Source organism: Capsaspora owczarzaki (assembly GCF_000151315.2).
Source record: "Capsaspora owczarzaki ATCC 30864 unplaced genomic scaffold supercont2.6, whole genome shotgun sequence".
Lineage (NCBI taxonomy): Eukaryota > Filasterea > Ministeriida > Capsasporidae > Capsaspora > Capsaspora owczarzaki.
The window spans coordinates 291,219-310,544 of NW_011887297.1; the positions used below are offsets into that span (position 1 = coordinate 291,219).

A 19,326-nucleotide genomic window follows, 5' to 3' on the forward strand; every position below is an offset into this window, starting at 1 on the left:
TCTCTTCCTCACCGACCCAAAAGTTCAACCGTTTCACCATCTTAAAAACGCAAGTCCAAAAATCGAGGTTAGTTCAGTTCCATTTTTTTTTTTCCAATTCAATTTCCACAGAGTAAGATTTTTTTTTTTTTTTCTGGTTGCGTTTCCATCGCATCGATTTCCCCCTTTATCCGCTGTTGATCCTCCGTGGCCCTTCTCTTCTCAGTAGATGCATCATTAGATGATGGGGGACCCCCCCCCCTCCCTCTCTCCTTGAGTGAGCATCAAGTGGGAAAAGCACATTCAAAAATTCTCCTTTTTTTTTTTTCTTCTTCTTATTCAATGCTCGTTCTCTCAATTCCGCGCACAAAATGCAGCAGCACATTCGTCTCGCTGCTCTCATCCCCGCCTTCACTCGTCTGCGTCCATCGTTCGCCCCCTCGTTCGTTCCTCAAACAAATCACCTCCCACACAACCCCCCCTGTTCTTTCTCCAGTTCAAGCAACGCGAGCGTCATTCTCGAACGAATCCTGTTTTTTTTTTTCTTTTTTTTTTTCCCCGTTCTTTTTTTCATTTTTTGATTCTTTTGATTTTATTTTGTGATTTTGCTTCCGTTTCGCGCTCGTTCCGACGTTTCGACGTCTTCCTTGCTGCCGATTTCACTCTCAGAGTACGTGTGCTTCGGTGGTTGGGTCACCTCGCTCTTGCAGCACAAAGCCGTTAAAAACACAAAAAACCTCAATGACTTTTTTTTTTTTTTTTTTTTTTTTTTTTTGGGGGTTGGCCGACGTGAGCTTCGCTCGATCGCATACGCAAATGCGTCCCACTTTGCAAAAAGCAAAAGTGCGTCCATGTTGGCCATCTCTTGTCGACTGGCTTTGGGGTCTGCGCGTTGATTGACAGCAAAGCAAACGCACACGAACGAGAGACAACCGACAAAATAAAAGGGGATCTCAATATTTTTTTATTGTTTCGACGGCGTTTCATTGATTTGGAGGACATTTCGGCGGTCTGGGTCGGAGTGCAGACCCGGTGCATCACAATGATCAGAGCTCTCCTTCCTCCGTTCTGATGCAGCAGAACAGAGTCGAACGCGGAAACGAAAACACGACAAATACAGAAATTTAAACAAGAAAAAGAAAAAAAAAAAGAAAAAAAAGCTTGTGATGGCCAGCCAACCTTCTTCCTTTTCCTCCCTCCTTCCTTTCCTTCTCCTTCGCTTGTCTTGCCATTCATCATGTTATTGTGTCTGAACTCACTCTCAAACTCTTCACTAGTCTCAAACCATGTCGGGAAACGCGGGCATGCAAGAGCTCATCCCGATTGTCAACAAGCTTCAGGACGCGTTCGCCGGCTTGGGCTTTGACAATCCGCTCGATCTGCCGCAGATTGCCGTCGTCGGCTCGCAGTCGGCAGGCAAGTCGTCCGTGCTGGAAAACTTTGTCGGCAAGGACTTTTTGCCGCGTGGCTCGGGCATTGTCACCCGTCGCCCGCTCGTGCTGCAGCTGGTCAACAGCAAGGGCCCCGAGTACGGCGAGTTTTTGCACAACAAGTCGAAAAAGTTTACCGATTTCGACGAGGTGCGCAAGGAGATTGAAGCCGAGACAGACCGCATCACTGGCACCAACAAGGGCATCTCGCCCGTCCCAATCAACCTGAAGGTGTACTCGCCGAACGTGCTCAACTTGACCCTGGTCGACTTGCCCGGCATCACCAAGGTCCCGATCGGTGACCAGCCCACCAACATTGAGTCGCTCATCCGCGAAATGATTATGCAGTTCATTGGCCGACCCAACTGCCTCATCTTGGCCGTCTCGCCCGCCAACTCTGACTTGGCCAACTCGGACGCCCTCAAGCTTGCGCGCGAGGTTGACCAGCAAGGTATTCGCACGATCGGTGTCATCACCAAGCTCGATTTGATGGACGAAGGCACGGACGCCCGCGAGGTGCTCGAGAACAAGCTCATCCCCCTGCGTCGCGGCTTTATCGGCGTTGTCAACCGCTCCCAGAAGGACATTGACGGCCGCAAGGACATTAAGGCTGCCATGTCGGCCGAGTTGCGTTTCTTCTCCACACACCCGGCCTACCGCGATCTCGCCAACAAGAACGGCACCATGTACTTGCAGCGCGTCCTCAACCAGCAGCTCACCAACCACATTCGCGACACGCTGCCCGACCTCAAGAAGAAGCTGCAAAACCAGCTCAACCTTCTCGAAAAGGACGTGGCGCAGATGAAGAACATGAAGGCAGACGACCCAGCGCTCCGCACCAAGGTCATGCTGCAGATGGTCCAAACCTTTGGCGAAGATTTCGAAAAGCGAATTGAGGGTTCTGGCGATGTGTCTCTGTCCGAGCTCTCTGGTGGTGCCAAGATTGCCCGCATCTTCCACGAGCGCTTCCCCTTCGAGCTGGTCAAGACCGAGTACGACGAAAAGCAGCTGCGCCGTGAAATTTCCTTTGCCATTTTGAACAACCACGGTATTCGCACTGGTCTCTTCACCCCCGATCAGGCTTTCGAGGCCATTGTCCGCAAGCTCATCGAGCTCATGCGTGACCCGTCGCTCAAGTGCGTCGACCTTGTCGTCACCGAGCTCGGCAACGTTGTCACCCAATGCGCCGAACGTCTTGCCACGTACCCCCACCTGCGCGACGAGATGGAGAACATTGTTCGCACCTTCCTGCGCCAAGCCCACGACCGCACCAACTCGCAGATCGAGATGCTCATCAACCTCGAGCTTGCGTACATGAACACCAACCACGACGACTTTATCGGCTTTGCTGGCGCTTCGGATCGTGCCAAGCAGGGCAAGGCAGCACCCGGCAAGGCCGTCTCTGCCCCCGCCAACCAGGTCATCCGCAAGGGCTGGTTGTCGACCTCCACAGGCATGCTCGGCACCCAGAAGGAGTACTGGTTTGTTCTGACGGCCGAGTCGCTTGTGTGGTTTAAGGACGACACTGAGCGCGACCAGCGCTTTGTTTTGCGCCTGGACGGCCTCAAGATCCGAGAGGCAGACTCTGGCTTCCGTCTCGGTGGCGGCCGCAAATTCGGCATGGAGCTGTTCAACCCCGACCAACGGTACGTCTTCAAGGACCACAAGTCGTTCGACCTGTACACTGCCAACAAGGAAGAGCTCGACAACTGGCTCGCCTCGTTCCTGCGCGCCGGTGTCTACCCCGAGAAGGAGGGCAGCAACCTCGAGGACGACATGTCCGCGTCGCTCGACCCGGCTCTCGAGCGTCAAGTCGAGACCATCCGCAACTTGGTCGACTCTTACATGGCGATTGTCAGCAAAACCGTTCGTGACCTCGTGCCCAAGACCATCATGCACTTGCTTGTCGGGCAGGTCAAGGATGTCATCAAGAGCGAGCTGATTGCCGGTCTGTACCGCTCTGGCGAGTCGGCCGATCAGCTCATGGAGGAGTCGCCCGAAGCAGCTTCGCGCCGCAAGGAGGTGTTGCAAATGTACAACCTCTCCAAGGAGGCCCTCGATGTCATTAACAACGTCAGTATTAGCACGACCAGCACTCCGCTGCCGCCCCCGATTGCGTACGACGAACCTCCGTCCCCTGGTGCTGGCGCTGGTGGTCCGGAGCGTCGCGGAACTGTCGGGGCCCGCCCGGCTCCTCCGCGCCCAGTGTCGGTTGCAGCTCCTCCCGCAGGAGGCGCCCCTCGACCCACCCCTCCTGCGCCTGCCGCAGCGCGTCCTGTGAGTTTGTTTTTGTGTTTGCTTTTGTTTTGTGTTTGCTTTTAGTTTTGTTTTTGGAATTGTTGGTTGGGGATTTTTTTTTTTTTTTGTTGCTCGAACATACTTTGCCTCGACTCACTTGAATGTCCTTTGTTTTCTGTCTTGTGACAACCAGACGCCTCCGCCCGGCCCTGCTGCCGCTGCTGCTGCCGCTGCCGCCCCTGGCCAACCTTCGGTGCCCACTCGTCGCCCGCCGCCGCCCTCGATGCCCCCGCGCCCGAAATAAAGCGTCTGCAGGTGTTTGATGTGTTTCCCCGTCTCTTTGTCGTTGTTTGATGCTTTTTTTGCTGGCTTTTTCCCTCTGCTGTTTGACCCCACCAAAAAACCCGTTTTCCACTTTTTTTTTCTTCCTCCTGGTTTTTGTTGGTGGTTTTGCTTTTCCAAATACAATTTTTGCCAATTTTCCCCGTTCTGTTTTCTGACATCCGCCTCAATTGCCTCGACCTGGCCTCCTCCCCGTACAAGATGCAAGCAATGACGACACGCAAAAACCAACCAAACTAAGAAGCGTCTTTATGTGAACTCAAGCAAAATTAGAACAATGTCTAAACAACAACAACCGCCAGCGGGTATTGCACGCTACGAGCCACCAAAGCAGAAAAAGTCTTGAAACTTTTCCCAACTTCGCAACTCTTCCGGAAGTAATGAAAGTTCCTACCAAGGCATGAAAGGAAATCCGCAACGAGTGATGAGTCGAAACGAGTGAGTTGTTTCACTTCACAAGTCAAGCACGCGCGGGCTCACCTGAACGTATTCGTTTAGTTCCTTTTGCCGTTCTAATAGCACCCGTGCAGTCATAAATACTTTCTTGCCAGGTAGATAGGGAATGACGCGTTTTTGGCCAGTGGTTCCCGCCTCGACTGGAAAATGGTCAAGAAGCGCGCATTGAAAGTCGAAAAATTCATCGTATGTGCGTTTGACAGAGTGTTGTCCGCCGAGAGAGGTCGCGACATCAATCACGAATGCCTTGTGACGATGGGAAAAAGAAGAAGAAAAAACAACACCCAAAAAAAGTAATCAGTCAATCATCCTCCAACGAGCCCACAAAGCCATACCATGCACACATACCTGTGCACCGTCTTCTTTTCGAACATTGTCCACAACTTTGGCAGACCATGTCAATGTTGGAATGTCTCCGGTGCCGTTTGACCCTAGGGATGCATTGTCCTCGACTTCCGCAACTTTCCAAGAGCACAGAAAACAGCGGCAGCAAAAAAACGAAGGATGAGCATCAAACTGGACATGAAGCCACGCTCAACTGCAGGTTTGGTGCTTCTCTTACCAGAGTAGGACACCGACGATCGCTCGGAGCGAGAATTATCGGCGTACTGCAGCGACCGCGCTTGTTGGGACGCGGACGACGACGGTCGCAATCGGTTGGTGATGCCCTCGTACCAACTCCGGCGCGTGTTGGAGTTTTGCGGCGGGGCAGACACGATGCGCGTCTTTTTGCCGTTCGCGAAGACAGACCCAACGCCGCCGTACTCGTCGACCGTTCGCTCAGCCTCTGGGTCGTAGAACTTGCGCTCGATGTACTTGAGGCGCAAAAACTGGCGAAAGCGTGGCGTGTCTGCGGCGTCTGGCACCGGGTGCTCGGTCGGGTTCCAGTTTCCCATCCAGACTTTGTAAGCGGATCGATTTCCGCGCGTTCGCAGCAGTTCCACCTCCTGCACGAACCCCAACACCAACAACCCAAAGCAAAAAACCACAAACCAAATTCCAGAATGTCATACATGGTGAGCAACTGATGAAATTCTTGGGTCGTTCGAGTGCGGGTGTTGGTTGGGATTTGCAAGTCGCTTAAATAGTCAAGTCGCTCCAAAAAAAAAAAAAAAAAAAAAAAGCAAATAAAAATACAATAAAAACGAAAAAAAAAAAGAAAAAAAAAAAAAAAGACAAAGGCCATTCCGATGCCTGCTGCAAAAAGCGACGCGCATGCAAAAGGAGTCACATTCTCAGGACATGCACCCCTGTTCATGTTCGAAATGCCCAGCCTCGCCAGTGACCGAGAAAGCGGGGGGGGGATGTGGCGAGGAAGCGAGTTTTGAAATCCCGCCAACCAAAAGCTTGGCTTTTCGAAATCGGAGGAACCGTCGGAGCGCCAACACAGCGCAAGCAAGCAGAGCAAAACGGAGAACATCGTGCAAGACGACACGTACAGTGGCTGAGAAGGTGGCCGTGTTGACAGGCTTGGTTCGCTGGGACAGGTCACGCAGAACATCACTGAAATACACCAAAAAAGCGAACAAAAAGAAAAACAAAAAAAACTTTAGTATTTCCATTGGCTTTTTAAGTATTGGAGAGACGCGATGAGGAAGCGCTCCCATCCACCGCCGTCGCTGACAAGTGAGATCAAAAGCACAGCGAACGAGCGAGATATGGCGGGGTCTCTCGCTGAAGCGGGGAGGTCGACGGCGCAGGTGGCTTCAACGAAACCATTTGCAACTAAAGACCTCTTTAACGTAATCGTCCCTCCAACAGCTCCAGCCGTTTTGCTCACCTGCATCGCTCGCAGACAAAGGTGCCGTTCATGACGTTGGCGTATTGCGGATAGAGAGCACCGCACTCGCAGCAATTGCGGTTCTTGGGATCCGCGAGCATGAGGCGGAGCTCCTTCAGGTGCCGCTCGTCCTCCGACAGGACCATTTGAGTGAGTTTTGCACGACCGCCGCTGCTGAAGATGTGTGCTGGGACAAAAGAAGAAGAAGGATGTAGAGTGCGTTTCCATCCAGTCGAGCAACATTGCACCGGATTATGCAGAGACAAGTTGCGCAAAGTGAAACGAGCCGAAGAGGCTCAAAAAGATATCGGTAGGCGTTGCATCGTATTGGCTGAGACACAATGTTTTGAGACTTGCACTCCAAACCAAAAAATCCATTGGGTGACTCGACCACCATCCATCCATGCGGTGTGAAGACAACCTTTCACAATGGGATGGTTGACCTTACAGCACAAACAACGCTTGGCCACAATTCTCAGCCGCCTTCCTAACCCTTCCCTCCCCCCTCCACTTGCACCAAAAACGCACAAAGTGCACATTTGCATGACGCTCGCCCGTCAACGCGATTTGCGGTCAAAATCCCAACTCAGGGGCAGCCAAACCGCAGCCCAGCGTGACTTTTTCCCGGCATTTTTGCCATTTTGGACGACCGCCGATTTTCGTGATTACATTTTGCTTTTTTGTGCCTCCCTTCGTCTTTGCTGCTCTCGCCTCATCCATCACAGCCATCCCAGAGGCAAGCCAGGCAGTACACCGTTGAGCTCACCTGCGTTTCGTCACGCAAGGCGTTTCGTTTCCCCCCTGCTTTGTTGCATACTGTTATCTTTCACTTTGCAATGCAAACTTTTGTGTTTTCTTCGTTTTTTTTTTTTTTTTTTTTTTTTTGATTTGGATTTGGATTTTCCACATCGTCGTCTTTTAGCTTTGAGGACAAGTCACCCTTTTCTTGCGCACATCGACGTTGATTATGTAGCAACACGCAAAAAGCAACAAGTCCAATCCACTTTGTTGCATCACTCACGCTAAGGACCAAAAGAGACAAACGCGCAGTTCTTGAGCGCATTTTGAACTGGGGGCTCTCTTTCTGCAGTCTCTCTTTCTCTCGGTTCATCCGCCGTTCCCCCGCGTCTTGTTGCTTACTCACCCAGTTTGCCAGCGTCGTTGCTCCTGAAACACGGGCGGGCCTGACAGCACCAGCAGCGCACGCAGCAACCAGCCACTTTGTGCAGGAAAATGTCGTCGCTGTCTTCGCTGCAGCTTGGGCGGTTTCCATCCGTCTCGGTGACTGCGACATCAACGCCCGCCGCCGCGTCTGCCCCATCGCCTGTCGTCTCGTCATCGTCGTCATCGTCGTCGGCGGGTGGACCGGGACCTGCGCCAACCTCGTCGTTGCCGCCAGTGCCGCCAAAGTCTCGCACGCTCCCTCCACCGCCGCAAGCACCCAACTCGTCCAATCCCAAGCCGCTCCCCGACCTGCCCACGCTCACCAGCACCACCAGCACCACCACCACCACCACAGCACCGTTGCCATTGGCGTCCACAGCCGAGACGGCGACCGATGCTGCGCCGACCACCGCGACAGGCGCAGAGGGCGCTTCCGTTGGAGCAGCAGCAGCAGCAGCAGCAGCGGATCTCCCGCTCAAGAAGGTGTCTGCCGCGCTGCTCAAGCGAGGCGACATGGGCCTCAACTGGAAGGTCCGATGGTGCATGCTCATCGACGAGGAGATTATCTACTACAAGTGCGACAAGGTACGAACACCGAGGCCGCAACGCCCCGCAAGCCACTGACCTCATGAGACACAGGGAAAGTGGGAAAAAAAAAAAAAAAAAAAAAGGCTTAATTGCAGAACGGCACAAAAAAAAAAAAAAAAAAAAAAAAATCACAAGAAAAATCAAAAGAATCAGCCAAAACAAAAGGGATCACGAATCCGCGCGCGTCTCGCTCTTGAATGCAGAGCCACAGTCGCAGTACTGTGCCTCAAGTGGCCGAATGGAGTGCTTTCGAAGGTGCAGGAGCGACAGTGCGGTGGGAGGGGTTGGTGAGGAGGGGGGGGGGCGAAGAGAAGATCAAACCGGCCTTTTTTTTGTATTCACCCGTTCGCCAGCCCGTCAGCACCCACAAAACTCAACGGCAAAGAGCGACACCGATGTGCAGCTGTCTCACTGAAACTGCCACTTGCTGCACACAAACAAATTGCACGCCCTTTTTGCCGGGGGGCGACAGGAGGACCAAGCTATGGGACTACCGGACGGCATTGTCCCGCTGCGCAACTCGCAAATAGCCCTGCATGACACCCGAAAGCAAAAGAACATCTTCTCCATCACCACGGAGGACAAGGTCAACCACGTCTTCCGCGCTGAGACTGGCAAGGAATTTTCCATGTGGATTAGCGAGATTATGCAGACGATTGCCAAGGTAAGAAAAAGCATCAAACAAAAACAACAAAAACCAAAACGGTCGTGTTTGCTGTTTGAGTGTTGGAGTCGCCGTTTCTTGCTGGCCATTTGTCTCTCTCGCTGCGATGGGCTCAATTCTTGTCTCTCTTGCTCTTGCTCTGCGGCTGTGTTTCTTGACCATCGCAGTGCTCGGACAAATCCGCCCTCGGAGCGCGGCAGCCCAGCTCGATCGACTTGTCCGTGTTCGACGACGACGCACCGGTTGAAAACGGCGATGGCAGCCAACAAGGCCAGGTCGCTTGGAGCAGCTGGCTGGCAGATCGCGGCTATGCAGGGGATGGAGCCGCGCCGGCGCCCGCTTCCGCAGCGTCTGCTACCTCCCCGCCCGCTGCTGCTGCTTCTCCCGCTTCGACGGCCTCAGCACCGACTCCAGCAGCACCTGGCTCACCATCATCACCTTCATCGTCTTCGTCTTCGTCGTCCATGTCGTTTGCGTCAACGACAGCGTCCATCATGACTGCTCGTAAAGGCATGCTGAACTCGCTTAAAACTCTGCGACAGGGCGTTCTCAACATGTCCAACAAATCCGCCAGTGGTGGCAGCGTCGCGAACAGTGCGAGCAGCAGCAGCAGCACTGGCAACTCAAACAGCCTCAACACCAGCGTGGACGAGCTGCCGCAGACGCCAGCAGCGTCCTTGGGCAGCTCATCGCAGTTTACGAGTATGGTTGACTTGAGTGAGCTCATGAGTGACGGCAAGAGCGAATTAAAGGTATGTCTGTGATACTTTTGTGTTTGAGGGCCCGGGGGGGGGGCGGAGAGCGGGTGTCATGTCCTGCACAATTTGTTTTTTTGATCGCTTACTTTGTCTGTTTCGCTGCCCACCAACCTTCAGACACCACCGGTCAAGGTCAATCGTGTTGCAGTCAAGGAGCAGCTCAAGGGCTCTGAAAAACAAGCGATTGAAGTCCTGACTGCTGTTGCATCGGCGGTGAATGCGCACGACGCAGAGGCGTTCTTGTCGGCCGCGTCTGGCGTGCTCGACTCTGTGAGCCAGCTGGTAAACCAGTCATCCACGCTCTGCAACGACGCGGACGCCGAGTTCCGCGGCAAGCTAAGCGAAATTCACGAGCGCATGCACAAGGCAGTGTCGAACATGGTTCGACATGCAGACACGATTCTAGATGACGACGATAGCGACAGTGTGGCGCTACTTGCGATGCGTGCTGCATCTACCGCCCTCGTGCATGCCTTCCTCGAGCTGCGACACATTGTCCACAGCCGCCCTGACGAAGTGGAAGAAGAACTGCCCGCCGAAGAGGTTGCCGAGCAGCCACCAAAGTCGCCTCGATCATCTGGCAATTTGTCTTCCGAGTTTACCCTCCTTTCCGGCTTTTCGTCCGTGTCTCGTTCGCTTCCCACGTCCCAATCGTCCTCCAATCTTGTACCACCGACATCAGCACCACCGACCTCTGCGCCGACTGCGACTGCGACTGCGACTGCGACTGCAGAACCTGCAAATCCCAACAGTGCACATGCTTCTCCGCCTGCTAGCTTGTCGTCGGCGACCGCACCCCCAGCCGCCGTGTCCTCGACAGGCGCCCCACAATCCCTCCTGCCGAAGCGAACGCGGCCCAGCCTCAACGCTCTGCCGCCTCCGCCTCGGTCTGGCAGCAGCGCCTCGCTGGGCATCATCACTCCCATGGCTTCGCGTCCTGCCAGCACGATGGTGCGTGGCGATGGCAACGAGCACCAACATGGGTCTGCGGATGCTCCAGCAACCCCAACCGCCAATGCTGTCGAAAAGCCGCTCCTGCCCGTCCCTTCGCCCCGATCCCGCACGACGTCTTCCACATCCAACCATTCGCAAGGTTCGAGCGGCAGCAGCAACGGCAGCATGGAGGATTTGCGCAGCCCGACCTCTCCCACCTCCCAGCCCCATGGCGAGGGATCGCTCATCGCTCCACCCATGCGTCGAAAGCGCTCGGTGCAAATCCCGACCGTTAGCGAAGAGGCCAGCGAGGGACCTCCTCCACCGACTCCCCAGCCGACTCCTACTCCTCAGCCGCCGCCACGGCACTCGATTTTCCATGACGATGAGTCGCGTCGCCGTGCGCAGTCCGAGAGTGTTGCTCCAGTGGCTGCGCCCCGCAAAAAGGTATCCATGACCACCACTGCAAGCGCGCCCTCATTGCTGAATACTCCTGCATCTGCCGTGCAGTCACGTCGCGAGAGCAATTCCAGGTAAGATGGCTTTTTTTTTCTTGTTCTCACCTGTTTGTGAACTGAAGCTTTTTGTTATGATGGATCACAATGACGGGCTGACTGAAAACGATTTGTTCTCGCTTATCAGCGTCAACAGCCACAACACAGACGAGGACGATCCGCAGAACGGCATCATCTTTACCGACGACGATGGTGTTCGAAGGGTGAAGGCCGGCTCTGTTGACGCGCTGATTTTGTACATGACGATTGCAACAGGTATAAACAGCACATGTCCAGTAGGAGCACACTTGGAAACGCCCCCGCATCTCACCTTTTGATGACTGTGTGTTGTTGTTGTTCTTCATCAGATCCGATGTACATGAAGACCTTCCTGATGACATACCGTTCGTTCATCACGCCGGAAGTTCTCCTCCAGAAGCTGATCGACCGGCATCGTGTGCCTGCCACAGCCTCCAACCGACAGGCCATGCAACTCCGGCTCGTCAGTGTCATCAAAAAGTTTATCGACGGCCATTGGGATGACTTTAGCGAGATGATGATGCAGAGTGTGAGCGAGTTTTCCTATCGCCTGATTGAAGAGGGCTACTTGAACCACGCCAAGCAAATCCGGCTCGTTCTCACGCGGAAGGTGGGTGTGCTCATTGTCTGTTGTGTGCCTTTTTTGGCGTGTGTCGCGCACGAGTGTTTCTTGATGGCTCACTACTGCTCTGTTTTTTTTTGTCTCCATTGACAGAAACAAGCGGCTCGGCTCAAGCTGAACAAGCAGCGCCCGAAGCCCCCTGCGCCACAAATGCCGCTCAACAACAAGCCTTGGTCGCTGTTTGATGTCTCGTCGGACGAGCTGGCTCGGCAAATCACAATGATGGACTGGCAAGTGTACGAGCTGATCCAGGTCAGCGAGTTGCTCGTGTGGACCAAGCAGCAATCGCCTGTCAACTCTCCGAACGTGTTTTCGATGATTCAGCGGTTTAACAAGCTTGCCATGTGGTACGTTTGGCTGAGATGCAGCAGCGTCATTCCGTTTTGTGTCACTGAGGAACTCATTGTGTTGCAATTTCTTTCCCCCACGGTTTTTAGGGCTTGCACATTTGTGCTTTCTTTTGAAACGCTGGCCGATCGTGTCAAAGCCATGATGAAACTGCTTGATATGGGCAAGGTACAACCTACAAATCTCCCTGAGACAACACACACGCACACACACGCACCAGCTCGACTGTTGAAAAGTGCACTCACTCGCCTCGTCGTCCTCCATTGACAGAGTCTCAAAAATCTGCACAACTGCAACTCGTTGATGGCCATCCTTTCTGGCTTGAACAACGCCTCCATCAGTCGTCTCAAGTACACGCGTGCAGAGCTGCCAAAGCACGCCAAGGACAACAGCCAGATGCTCAACAACTTGATGGACTTTAGCAAGTCGTATGCCAACTACCGCGTCTTCCTCCACGGCGTCAACCCTCCCTGCATCCCCTATCTGTGAGTTTTTTGTGTGTGTTTTTCGGTGCAGTCTTGCTTTGTGCAAAGTGCGATTGTCTCACCTTTGATTGATCTGTTGTCGTTGTTGTTGCAGTGGTGTCTATTTGTCTGACTTGACCTTTATCAATGACGGAAACCCCGATTTGATCGAGGGCCGTCTGATTCACTTTACCAAGCGCCGCTTTGTGTACAATGTCTTGGCCGAGATCCAGCAGTACCAGCAGCAGTACGTGGATGCTTCCGCTGCTTGTTTCGTTGTCACTTGGTCAATCTCACCTTCTCGTCTCGTCTCGTCTCGCCGCACGCAGAGAATACAACTTCCAGCTCGTTCCTGACATTATCAAGCTGTTCAACAACTTTGAGCACAAGGACGAGAAGGTGTGTATGAGTTTGGTGGATGTGTGGTTGTTTGGCGTTTTATTTGTTTGGCTCAATTTGTTCTGTCTTGCCTTTTGCCTTTGTTGATTGCAGGACTTGTACGAAATTTCTCTTCGGCTGGAGCCTCGCAACTATACGCGAGAGCAGATTGCTTGAAGCAACTAGCCGCGCGCCTTATTCCTGTTTATCTGTTTGCCATGTTTTTTTTTTTTTGCATTTATCCTTGAATCCCGTATTGTTGATATCCCACCACCTCCCACTTCCGAGTCATTCTTATTCATCTACTCGCCCCCCCCCTCTTCTTCTGCCATGGTTGTTTGTGTCTGGGTTGTTTGTCATGATATATCGTCGCCCCTCAGAAAATAGCATTTTACACTTTTTTGCTCTTTTGCTCGCCATCTCCACTTGATCCATGGTTGTTGTGTCATATCCTAATTCTATGCATTCTGTTCAGTCCTAATCTTTCTTTATTTCTTTCTTCACAAAATGTCTCGCAAGCGCGTTCTGCTCATGTACGCTGGCATTGCGGCCATTGCCCTTGTTCTCTTTGTCGCCATTGTGAACTGGACCTGCAGCGAGTCAGGTAAGCGCACAAACAGCAGTTCTCCTCCTTCTCTCTCTCTCTCTCTCTCTCTCTCTCTCTCTCTCTCTCTCTCTCTCTCTCTCTCTCTCTCTCTCTCTCTCCCCTTGTGTGTGTGACTATCCCCTTGTTCCCTTCCGTTCCCTCTCCGTTTCCCCGTTCTATTGTTTGGCTCTCCAGTTCGTTCGATGAAAGCCAAAGTTCGCTTTTTTTTTTTTTTTTTTTTTTTTCCCTTTTCCTGCTGCTCAAACTCCACGTTCTCACTCACTTCACTCTGCTCACACTTGGGTGTTTTGCCCCCTTTTGGTTGCCGCTGCTTGGAAACGCCCCACCGCACCACAGACGCCGAGCTTGAGCTCCTGCAGCTGCAGCAACAGCAGGCTGCGACGTGGCGGCGACAGGAGGCAGACCACTTGAGCGCCCGCTCTGGCCCCTGCCAGTGCCCGCCCGTCGACGTGGCGCTGAATGGAGCACTCGAGTGTCCGCCAGTGCCGGCGCTGGGGCTTGCGCATGGGCTGCAGGGCGGCGCCGCGGCGGGATCCCTGCCTCAGATCGAAGGCATCCAGCTCGCTCCCGTCCGCCATCTCACGTCGCGCCTCGACAACAAGGACGCAGACGTGGTGCTCTTCCATGCCGAGAAGCACCCTGCGCAACGGCGGACAGGAGGTAAAGTCAAACAAAACCCGTTGTGACTCGTCTTTTTTGCACTCACACTTACGCTCTTGAACTTGACTCGGTTGGAACTCAACTATTCCCAAAAACACAACCTTGCAGCAAAGCTCATCATGGGCATTCCCACCGTGCGCAGGCCAAAGGCCATCTACGTGACCGAGACGCTGGACGCCCTGCTCAGCCGCGCAACGCCAAACGAGCTCAACCAGATGGTTTTCGTGCTCTTCCTCGCCGACAAGGATCCTGCACTGCTCGAGGAGCTGTGGACCACCGTCCACACTGCGTACAGCCAGCACATTGCCAGCGGCTTGATTGAGTGCGTCGTGTCCAAGTCGGGCGCCTACCGGCCCTGGCCCAGCCCGATGCGCCGCACGTTCGGCGATCCGGAGGACCGCGTCATGTGGCGCTCCAAGGAAAACTACGACTACTCGCTGCTCATGGAGTACTGCAAGGGGCGGGCGGACTATTACATGCAGCTGGAGGACGACATTCTCGCCTCGCGCAACTATTTCAAGGGCATCGTCCAGACTGTCGAGCTTGCCAAGGACTTCCAGCCCCCGTGGTCAATGCTCGAGTTTACCCGTCTCGGCTCGTACGCCAAGCTCTTCCGCGACAGCGAGCTGCTTGAAATTGCCGCCTTCCTCCGGTATCTCTGGCTCGAGCAGCCGACCGACTGGATGATGTTCAACTTTGTTGCTGTCAAGATGCAAAACAACCGCATCTTTTCCCGCAACGCGCTCTTCCAGCACATTGGCAAGCAGTCCTCGCTTGAAGGCAAGCGCCAAGATTTGGTGGATCACACATTTAACGAGGTATGTTAAAGCATGAGTTGCGTCGTTTTTGTTTTGTAGCTTGTTTTTTTCTTTTTGCAAGATTGCTCACCCTCTTATTGTTCGTTCTTGATTCCCACTAGAATGGTGATCCGGGCGGCATCGACGGGCGTCCAGGAGACGAGGTCGTCTCGGATCGCAGCTCATTCAGGAAAAACCCGCCTGCCGAGGTCGTCACCAACATTATCTATCGCGGCCATTACTCACCTCGTGCCTTTTACAACAACGAGCGGCCCATGCTGGCATGGCTCCGAAAAAGCCAATGGATTGAGGTTTGGTTTGATACTCCGCAGCGTCTGCGCAGGGTTTTGGTGCGCTCTGGCCATCCGACACGGCCCACGGACGTGCTCGTTGGCGGCCAGCTGTCTGCCCTTTACGAAGGCGAGTCAAACTATGTCACCATTACGACAGGCGCCACCGAGATTGACGCCAAGAATTTCGACACAACCAAGGCTGTGCAAGTGTTGCGCCTGACCGTCACTGAGGATCATCATTACCAAACATGCTTTGAGCAGATTGAGGTTGTGCCAGTCTGAAGCCGTTTCTTGGATGTTTTTTTTTGAGTATTTCAGTTTTTGTTTGGTTTTGGAGGTGTTTCGTTGCATTTTTGCTGCCTTCTTCCATCTCCTTCCCCTCTTGCTATTCTTCTCAATTGTTTTGTGATGATCTGCCACTTTTTTTCTTATTCTAAGCAGTCTGATCTGCAATACACACACGCATACCGCACTTTACGATTTTGTTCAACTTTCCGCCTTTTTCAGTGCTTTCCTCGTCCAACCAACCCCCCAGCATTCATGTGATTCCACTGTTCATCTGGTCCTCTTTGTTCACTCAGCTATTCTACCCTTCGCTTTCGCCCAGTTTCGACGTTTTGATCACATTTTTGCAAGTATTTCAGTCTCCATTCCTGATTTTTTTCCTTTGAGTTTGAGTATTTTTTTTTTTTTTTTTCACAACAATGGGTCGGTCATCATCCGTCCGCGGAACGAGCCGGTCTGCGTCGTCCCTCGCCGCACTGACCGAGGACGCCGCCGATGCCGCCTCATCCGCTTCATACCAGCAGCATCAGCAACACTACTTTGGCACCAGCGAGCTCAGCCCGCCCCAGCGACAGGCGGTTGGCGGCTACGGAGGCAGCCAGCCAGCACTCGTTGCAGCGACGCCAAACGTCTCGCCGTCGAGCCCCTTCCGCCCGCGCGCCATGACGCTGCCCAGCATGCCGCACCAGCCGATCGTGCTTGGCGCTACACACGCACTGGACTATGCGGCGGCCGCGCCAGACACCGCCGAGCAGCAGGCTGGTTTGACAGCAAGCAGCAGAGCCGGCCCCACGCAGCAATTGTCGGCCTGGCTCGAGCGTCACCACAACCCGACCCAAGAGCGGCTGGCTCGCCTGGGCGGCGGCGACGCTTCTACCATGCTCCTGCCCCCACCCCGCGAGGCTGACGAGACCGACGAGCTCGCCTACCTCGAGCAGGCCAACCTGTCAATGGTGCCTGACGCCGTTGCTGCGAATGCTGCTGACGCTGTTGCTGTTGGCACAATGCAACTGCAGCCGTTCCTGTTCGATGCTGCGTCCGTGGTCGTGAACATGAATCTCGATGCTACTGCAAGCGGCGGCGAAGAGGACCAAGCAGGGGCCTCCGAGGCGGCCGTGTTCGGTCGAACCCCGCTGCAGCGAAGCCAAGCGCGCCGAAATCACCCTCGACCCACGGCTGCCGCCGCCGCCGCCGGTGGTTCCGCGCCGTATAATGTGACCGCCAACGCAGTGGCTTCAGCGTCCTATGCATCACGACCAGGCGTGGACTATTATGGCGAGCACGATTACGGGACCTTCTCCTCGACGATGCACGGTGGCGGGCTTGCTGCAACCTCGTCCAAAATTCGACCGTCTGCCGCCCCACGGCAGCGCAGGCAGGCCGTTTCGCCAAACTGCCCCTACCTCTCTCAGTTCAAGGAGCAGCAGTTCCGCAAAATGTGCGAGGCCGGAAACTATCTCGAGGTGCTCGAGTTGATCAACTCTGGCGTCAACGTCAACGCGGCCGACACCAAGAAGCGCACCGCGCTGCACTTTGCCTGCTCCCGCGGTCACAAGACGGTCGTCGAGCTGCTCATCAGCCGCGGCGTGCGTCTCAACGCCAGCGATGTGAATGGAAACACGGCACTACACCTTGCCAGTGTCATGCACAAGACGGAAATCATTACGCTTCTGCTCAAGGCCGGATGCGACGCCAACGCGCTGGACGCGTTCGGCAAGACTCCCATCCACTATGCCAAGGGGCGCATTGCTCTGCTCCGGCGTCAGGTGATTCAACCGGAAGATGTGTCCAAGGCCTACAAGCATCTGCAAGAGGTTTGTGTTTTTTATTTTTGCTGTTGGGTTTGTTTGTCTCAGTCTGTTTGGCTCTCGTCGCTGTTGATCTAACCCCTCTCTACCTTGTGTCTGCAACCATTGTTGTGTGTATCACCATGCGCAGATTGTCGACTTGTTGCGAGCTTACATGGCTCGCCAGCAGCAGGAGGGAACCTCCGAGCTGGATGAGCTTGCCGCGCAACTCGAGGGCGTCTCCACCAAGGACGACTTTGACGAGCTGTCTGATTTGCTTGATGGGTTTATGACCATGTCGCTCTCGCGCCAGGGCTTCACCACCATGATGGGCGAGCTGACCATCGAGTCGGTTGTGGCCACCTCGCACGAAGGGCTCAAGAGTGCTGTCAAAGCTGGCGAGAAGCAGCAGCGCGCCGAGCTCAAGCAGCAGCAAGACCAGCTTCTCATGATTCAGCAACAGCAAACACAAGAACAGCAGCAGCAGCAGCAGTTTCAGTCGGACGCATTCGGGCTCGCGCTTCAGCCAAAACCCCAGGATTTGTCCAACAAGCTTGCGCTCGAGCTGGAGCCGCAGCAGCTCCTCTCTCCAAGCCACTCACACCCGAATAGTGCTTTATTTTCCCCTGTCGACATGGCACCGTCCATCATCACCGTTCAGGCCAGTTTGTTGACCCCGTCGCCTTCCAGTGACTGGCAATAATGTTTTGATTCTTTCCGTATCGTCTTTCGTTTGTCTCTCTTTTTCTTTTCAAACCTCATGTATTCTACCACTTCTTTGCCTCGTGTACTTTTATCCTGTCGCACTTTCTTTTGTTTGAGACACAGCACGCATAATAATTTATTGATGCTGACAAAACGCACATTGTTCATGAATCATAGTCTTCGTCTTCTTCTTTAGGCTGCTTGTTGGTCGATGCCGTTGGCACTGGTGCACGAGGCATTGCGACGGTGGGGGATACCAGAGGAGCTGGCGTCCCGAGCACCGGAGCTGACGACGAGGACGACTGGAAGTTCACAAACGCGAACGGTGCTACCGGCGCAGCGTCGGAGGATGAAGATGATGATGCTAATGATGATGACGATGACGAGGATGGTGGTGCAGGGGCTGCAGCCGTTTTGCCCTTTTGACCGTGCACGGTTGCAGGTTTGCTTGGTCGTCGTTTCCTTGGTTTTTGATCTTCATCGTCGCTGTCCGCCTCCCAATCATCGCCGTCACTGTCAGAGTCGTCGACCGCTTCTGCTTTGCTCGGCTTGCTCGCTTGATCGTCTTCCGAGCGAGCCTTTCGAGGACGTTTAGCGCGTGATTCCTTGGCTGCTGCTGCTCCAGTTCTGATGTGTCGGGGCGTGCAAGTCAGAACCGATACAAACGTTTGAACATGACACAATGGCGTGCTTGACAAAACGAACATACTTTGGTTTGGATTCCTGTCCAGGAGGAGGGAGATCGGGCGCCTTTGCCACAATGTCCGCCAGAAAGTCAAACATTTGGTTGGTTTTCACGCACTCCTTGCTGCAGATTGTGGTGACACACACAGAAGATCGAGTGAATGTTGGTAAGCCACTTTTAGCAGGAAACAACGGAGAAACGACTGAGAAATCGAGATCAATGCCATCGCTGTCGGACGACATTGGGTGCAAAGTGCAAAAAGCGTGCGTTACAGATGGGCTGGTGTGATGGTTCGCGTGTCACGATCCTTGGCGACTTGGTTGAGCTGCTTTAGCAGGTGCTGCATGAACAGTTCAGCTGCTTTGCCTGCGGTTGCGCAGCGGTGTTACAGTACGAAGCGAAAGCGAGAACAGAGCGAGTGAGCGGGATCCAAGTGTCCTGCGAATTCCCTGTCCCCGCCGCCCACCGGGATGTGGAGCAGTAGTGGCAACAAACACAACCGATCACTCGACAAGACCAACGGCGCATGCGAGAGTGCGGGTGGGGGGATGGGGCGTACCGACGGAGACTGCGGCGCCTTGAGCAATCTTGCCAACCTCGTCGTCCTTCTGCATCATTCGCTTGATGCGCGCCTGAATCACGCAGCAGCACGAGCAACTCAACAAGTGAGACATTCATCAACAATAAGCAGAAGGCAGTGCAGTGCTTATTACAAGTGGGAACTTGGCGAAAGTAGCTGCTTTTCCCTTCATCTTCTCAACTCTGTAATGGAAAAGCAACGAGAAAAAGACTGAGGATGGACCATGTTAATGGAATACACATTGTTGCAC

General features: G+C 54.0%; 6 protein-coding genes across 7 annotated transcripts; 4 read left to right on the forward strand and 2 right to left on the reverse strand.

The window, feature by feature from the left end:
• Positions 1-91: 91 nt before the first annotated feature.
• CAOG_04065 (dynamin 1) lies at positions 92-4,123 on the forward strand. Its single transcript, XM_004347840.2, has 3 exons — positions 92-112; positions 1,257-3,686; positions 3,841-4,123. The coding sequence occupies exons 2-3, from the start codon at positions 1,266-1,268 to the stop codon at positions 3,949-3,951; spliced, it is 2,532 nt and encodes an 843-aa protein (XP_004347890.1). The 5' UTR covers positions 92-112; positions 1,257-1,265; the 3' UTR covers positions 3,952-4,123.
• Positions 4,124-4,232: 109 nt separating this feature from the next.
• Positions 4,233-6,433, reverse strand: CAOG_04066. 2 transcript variants are annotated; one of them, XM_004347841.2, is made up of 6 exons: positions 6,226-6,433; positions 5,885-5,948; positions 5,008-5,392; positions 4,794-4,906; positions 4,470-4,691; positions 4,233-4,379 (listed from the first exon to the last, which is right to left on the reverse strand). In XM_004347841.2, the coding sequence occupies exons 1-6, from the start codon at positions 6,369-6,371 to the stop codon at positions 4,305-4,307; spliced, it is 1,005 nt and encodes a 334-aa protein (XP_004347891.1). In that variant the 5' UTR covers positions 6,372-6,433; the 3' UTR covers positions 4,233-4,304. The 2 variants fall into 2 exon arrangements, with proteins under 2 accessions (XP_004347891.1, XP_011270367.1); XM_011272065.1 differs by lacking the exon at positions 6,226-6,433 and having other exon boundaries at positions 5,885-6,129.
• Positions 6,434-7,171: 738 nt separating this feature from the next.
• On the forward strand, positions 7,172-13,100 carry CAOG_04067 (hypothetical protein). The gene is made up of 12 exons (XM_004347842.2): positions 7,172-7,974; positions 8,450-8,641; positions 8,809-9,393; positions 9,517-10,865; positions 10,975-11,102; positions 11,195-11,475; positions 11,581-11,834; positions 11,925-12,003; positions 12,106-12,320; positions 12,415-12,546; positions 12,629-12,698; positions 12,792-13,100. The coding sequence occupies exons 1-12, from the start codon at positions 7,459-7,461 to the stop codon at positions 12,852-12,854; spliced, it is 3,864 nt and encodes a 1,287-aa protein (XP_004347892.2). The 5' UTR covers positions 7,172-7,458; the 3' UTR covers positions 12,855-13,100.
• A 57-nt stretch (positions 13,101-13,157) lies between these two features.
• On the forward strand, positions 13,158-15,512 carry CAOG_04068 (hypothetical protein). Its single transcript, XM_004347843.2, has 4 exons — positions 13,158-13,281; positions 13,621-13,944; positions 14,053-14,762; positions 14,864-15,512. Exons 1-4 carry the CDS (start codon positions 13,185-13,187, stop codon positions 15,314-15,316), a joined length of 1,584 nt encoding a protein of 527 aa, XP_004347893.1. The 5' UTR covers positions 13,158-13,184; the 3' UTR covers positions 15,317-15,512.
• Positions 15,513-15,687: 175 nt separating this feature from the next.
• Positions 15,688-17,982, forward strand: CAOG_04069 (hypothetical protein). Its single transcript, XM_004347844.2, has 2 exons — positions 15,688-17,133; positions 17,258-17,982. The coding sequence occupies exons 1-2, from the start codon at positions 15,739-15,741 to the stop codon at positions 17,807-17,809; spliced, it is 1,947 nt and encodes a 648-aa protein (XP_004347894.2). The 5' UTR covers positions 15,688-15,738; the 3' UTR covers positions 17,810-17,982.
• On the reverse strand, positions 17,935-19,274 carry CAOG_04070 (hypothetical protein). The gene is made up of 5 exons (XM_004347845.2): positions 19,210-19,274; positions 19,056-19,128; positions 18,769-18,862; positions 18,521-18,619; positions 17,935-18,438 (listed from the first exon to the last, which is right to left on the reverse strand). The coding sequence occupies exons 1-5, from the start codon at positions 19,246-19,248 to the stop codon at positions 17,976-17,978; spliced, it is 768 nt and encodes a 255-aa protein (XP_004347895.1). The 5' UTR covers positions 19,249-19,274; the 3' UTR covers positions 17,935-17,975.
• Between the last annotated feature and the right edge of the window lie 52 nt (positions 19,275-19,326).

Bases quoted from the DNA above. Each gene is read 5' to 3' on its own strand.
- CAOG_04065 (XM_004347840.2), top strand. From the start codon at position 1,266: ATGTCGGGAAACGCGGGCATGCAAGAGCTCATCCCGATTGTCAACAAG. The intron at 3,687-3,840 runs GTGAGTTTGTTT...TGTGACAACCAG, and splicing joins CGCCTGCCGCAGCGCGTCCT to ACGCCTCCGCCCGGCCCTGC.
- CAOG_04066 (XM_004347841.2), bottom strand. From the start codon at position 6,371: ATGGTCCTGTCGGAGGACGAGCGGCACCTGAAGGAGCTCCGCCTCATG. The intron at 4,692-4,793 runs GTATGTGTGCAT...CATCGTCACAAG, and splicing joins GAAAAGAAGACGGTGCACAG to GCATTCGTGATTGATGTCGC. The intron at 4,380-4,469 runs GTGAGCCCGCGC...ATGCCTTGGTAG, and splicing joins AACTAAACGAATACGTTCAG to GAACTTTCATTACTTCCGGA.
- CAOG_04067 (XM_004347842.2), top strand. From the start codon at position 7,459: ATGTCGTCGCTGTCTTCGCTGCAGCTTGGGCGGTTTCCATCCGTCTCG. The intron at 10,866-10,974 runs GTAAGATGGCTT...CTCGCTTATCAG, and splicing joins CGTCGCGAGAGCAATTCCAG to CGTCAACAGCCACAACACAG. The intron at 11,103-11,194 runs GTATAAACAGCA...GTTCTTCATCAG, and splicing joins GTACATGACGATTGCAACAG to ATCCGATGTACATGAAGACC.
- CAOG_04068 (XM_004347843.2), top strand. From the start codon at position 13,185: ATGTCTCGCAAGCGCGTTCTGCTCATGTACGCTGGCATTGCGGCCATT. The intron at 13,282-13,620 runs GTAAGCGCACAA...ACCGCACCACAG, and splicing joins CTGGACCTGCAGCGAGTCAG to ACGCCGAGCTTGAGCTCCTG. The intron at 14,763-14,863 runs GTATGTTAAAGC...GATTCCCACTAG, and splicing joins TGGATCACACATTTAACGAG to AATGGTGATCCGGGCGGCAT.
- CAOG_04069 (XM_004347844.2), top strand. From the start codon at position 15,739: ATGGGTCGGTCATCATCCGTCCGCGGAACGAGCCGGTCTGCGTCGTCC. The intron at 17,134-17,257 runs GTTTGTGTTTTT...CACCATGCGCAG, and splicing joins CCTACAAGCATCTGCAAGAG to ATTGTCGACTTGTTGCGAGC.
- CAOG_04070 (XM_004347845.2), bottom strand. From the start codon at position 19,248: ATGAAGGGAAAAGCAGCTACTTTCGCCAAGTTCCCACTT. The intron at 18,863-19,055 runs GTACGCCCCATC...GCGCAACCGCAG, and splicing joins AGGCGCCGCAGTCTCCGTCG to GCAAAGCAGCTGAACTGTTC. The intron at 18,620-18,768 runs GTAACGCACGCT...CACAATCTGCAG, and splicing joins ACCATCACACCAGCCCATCT to CAAGGAGTGCGTGAAAACCA.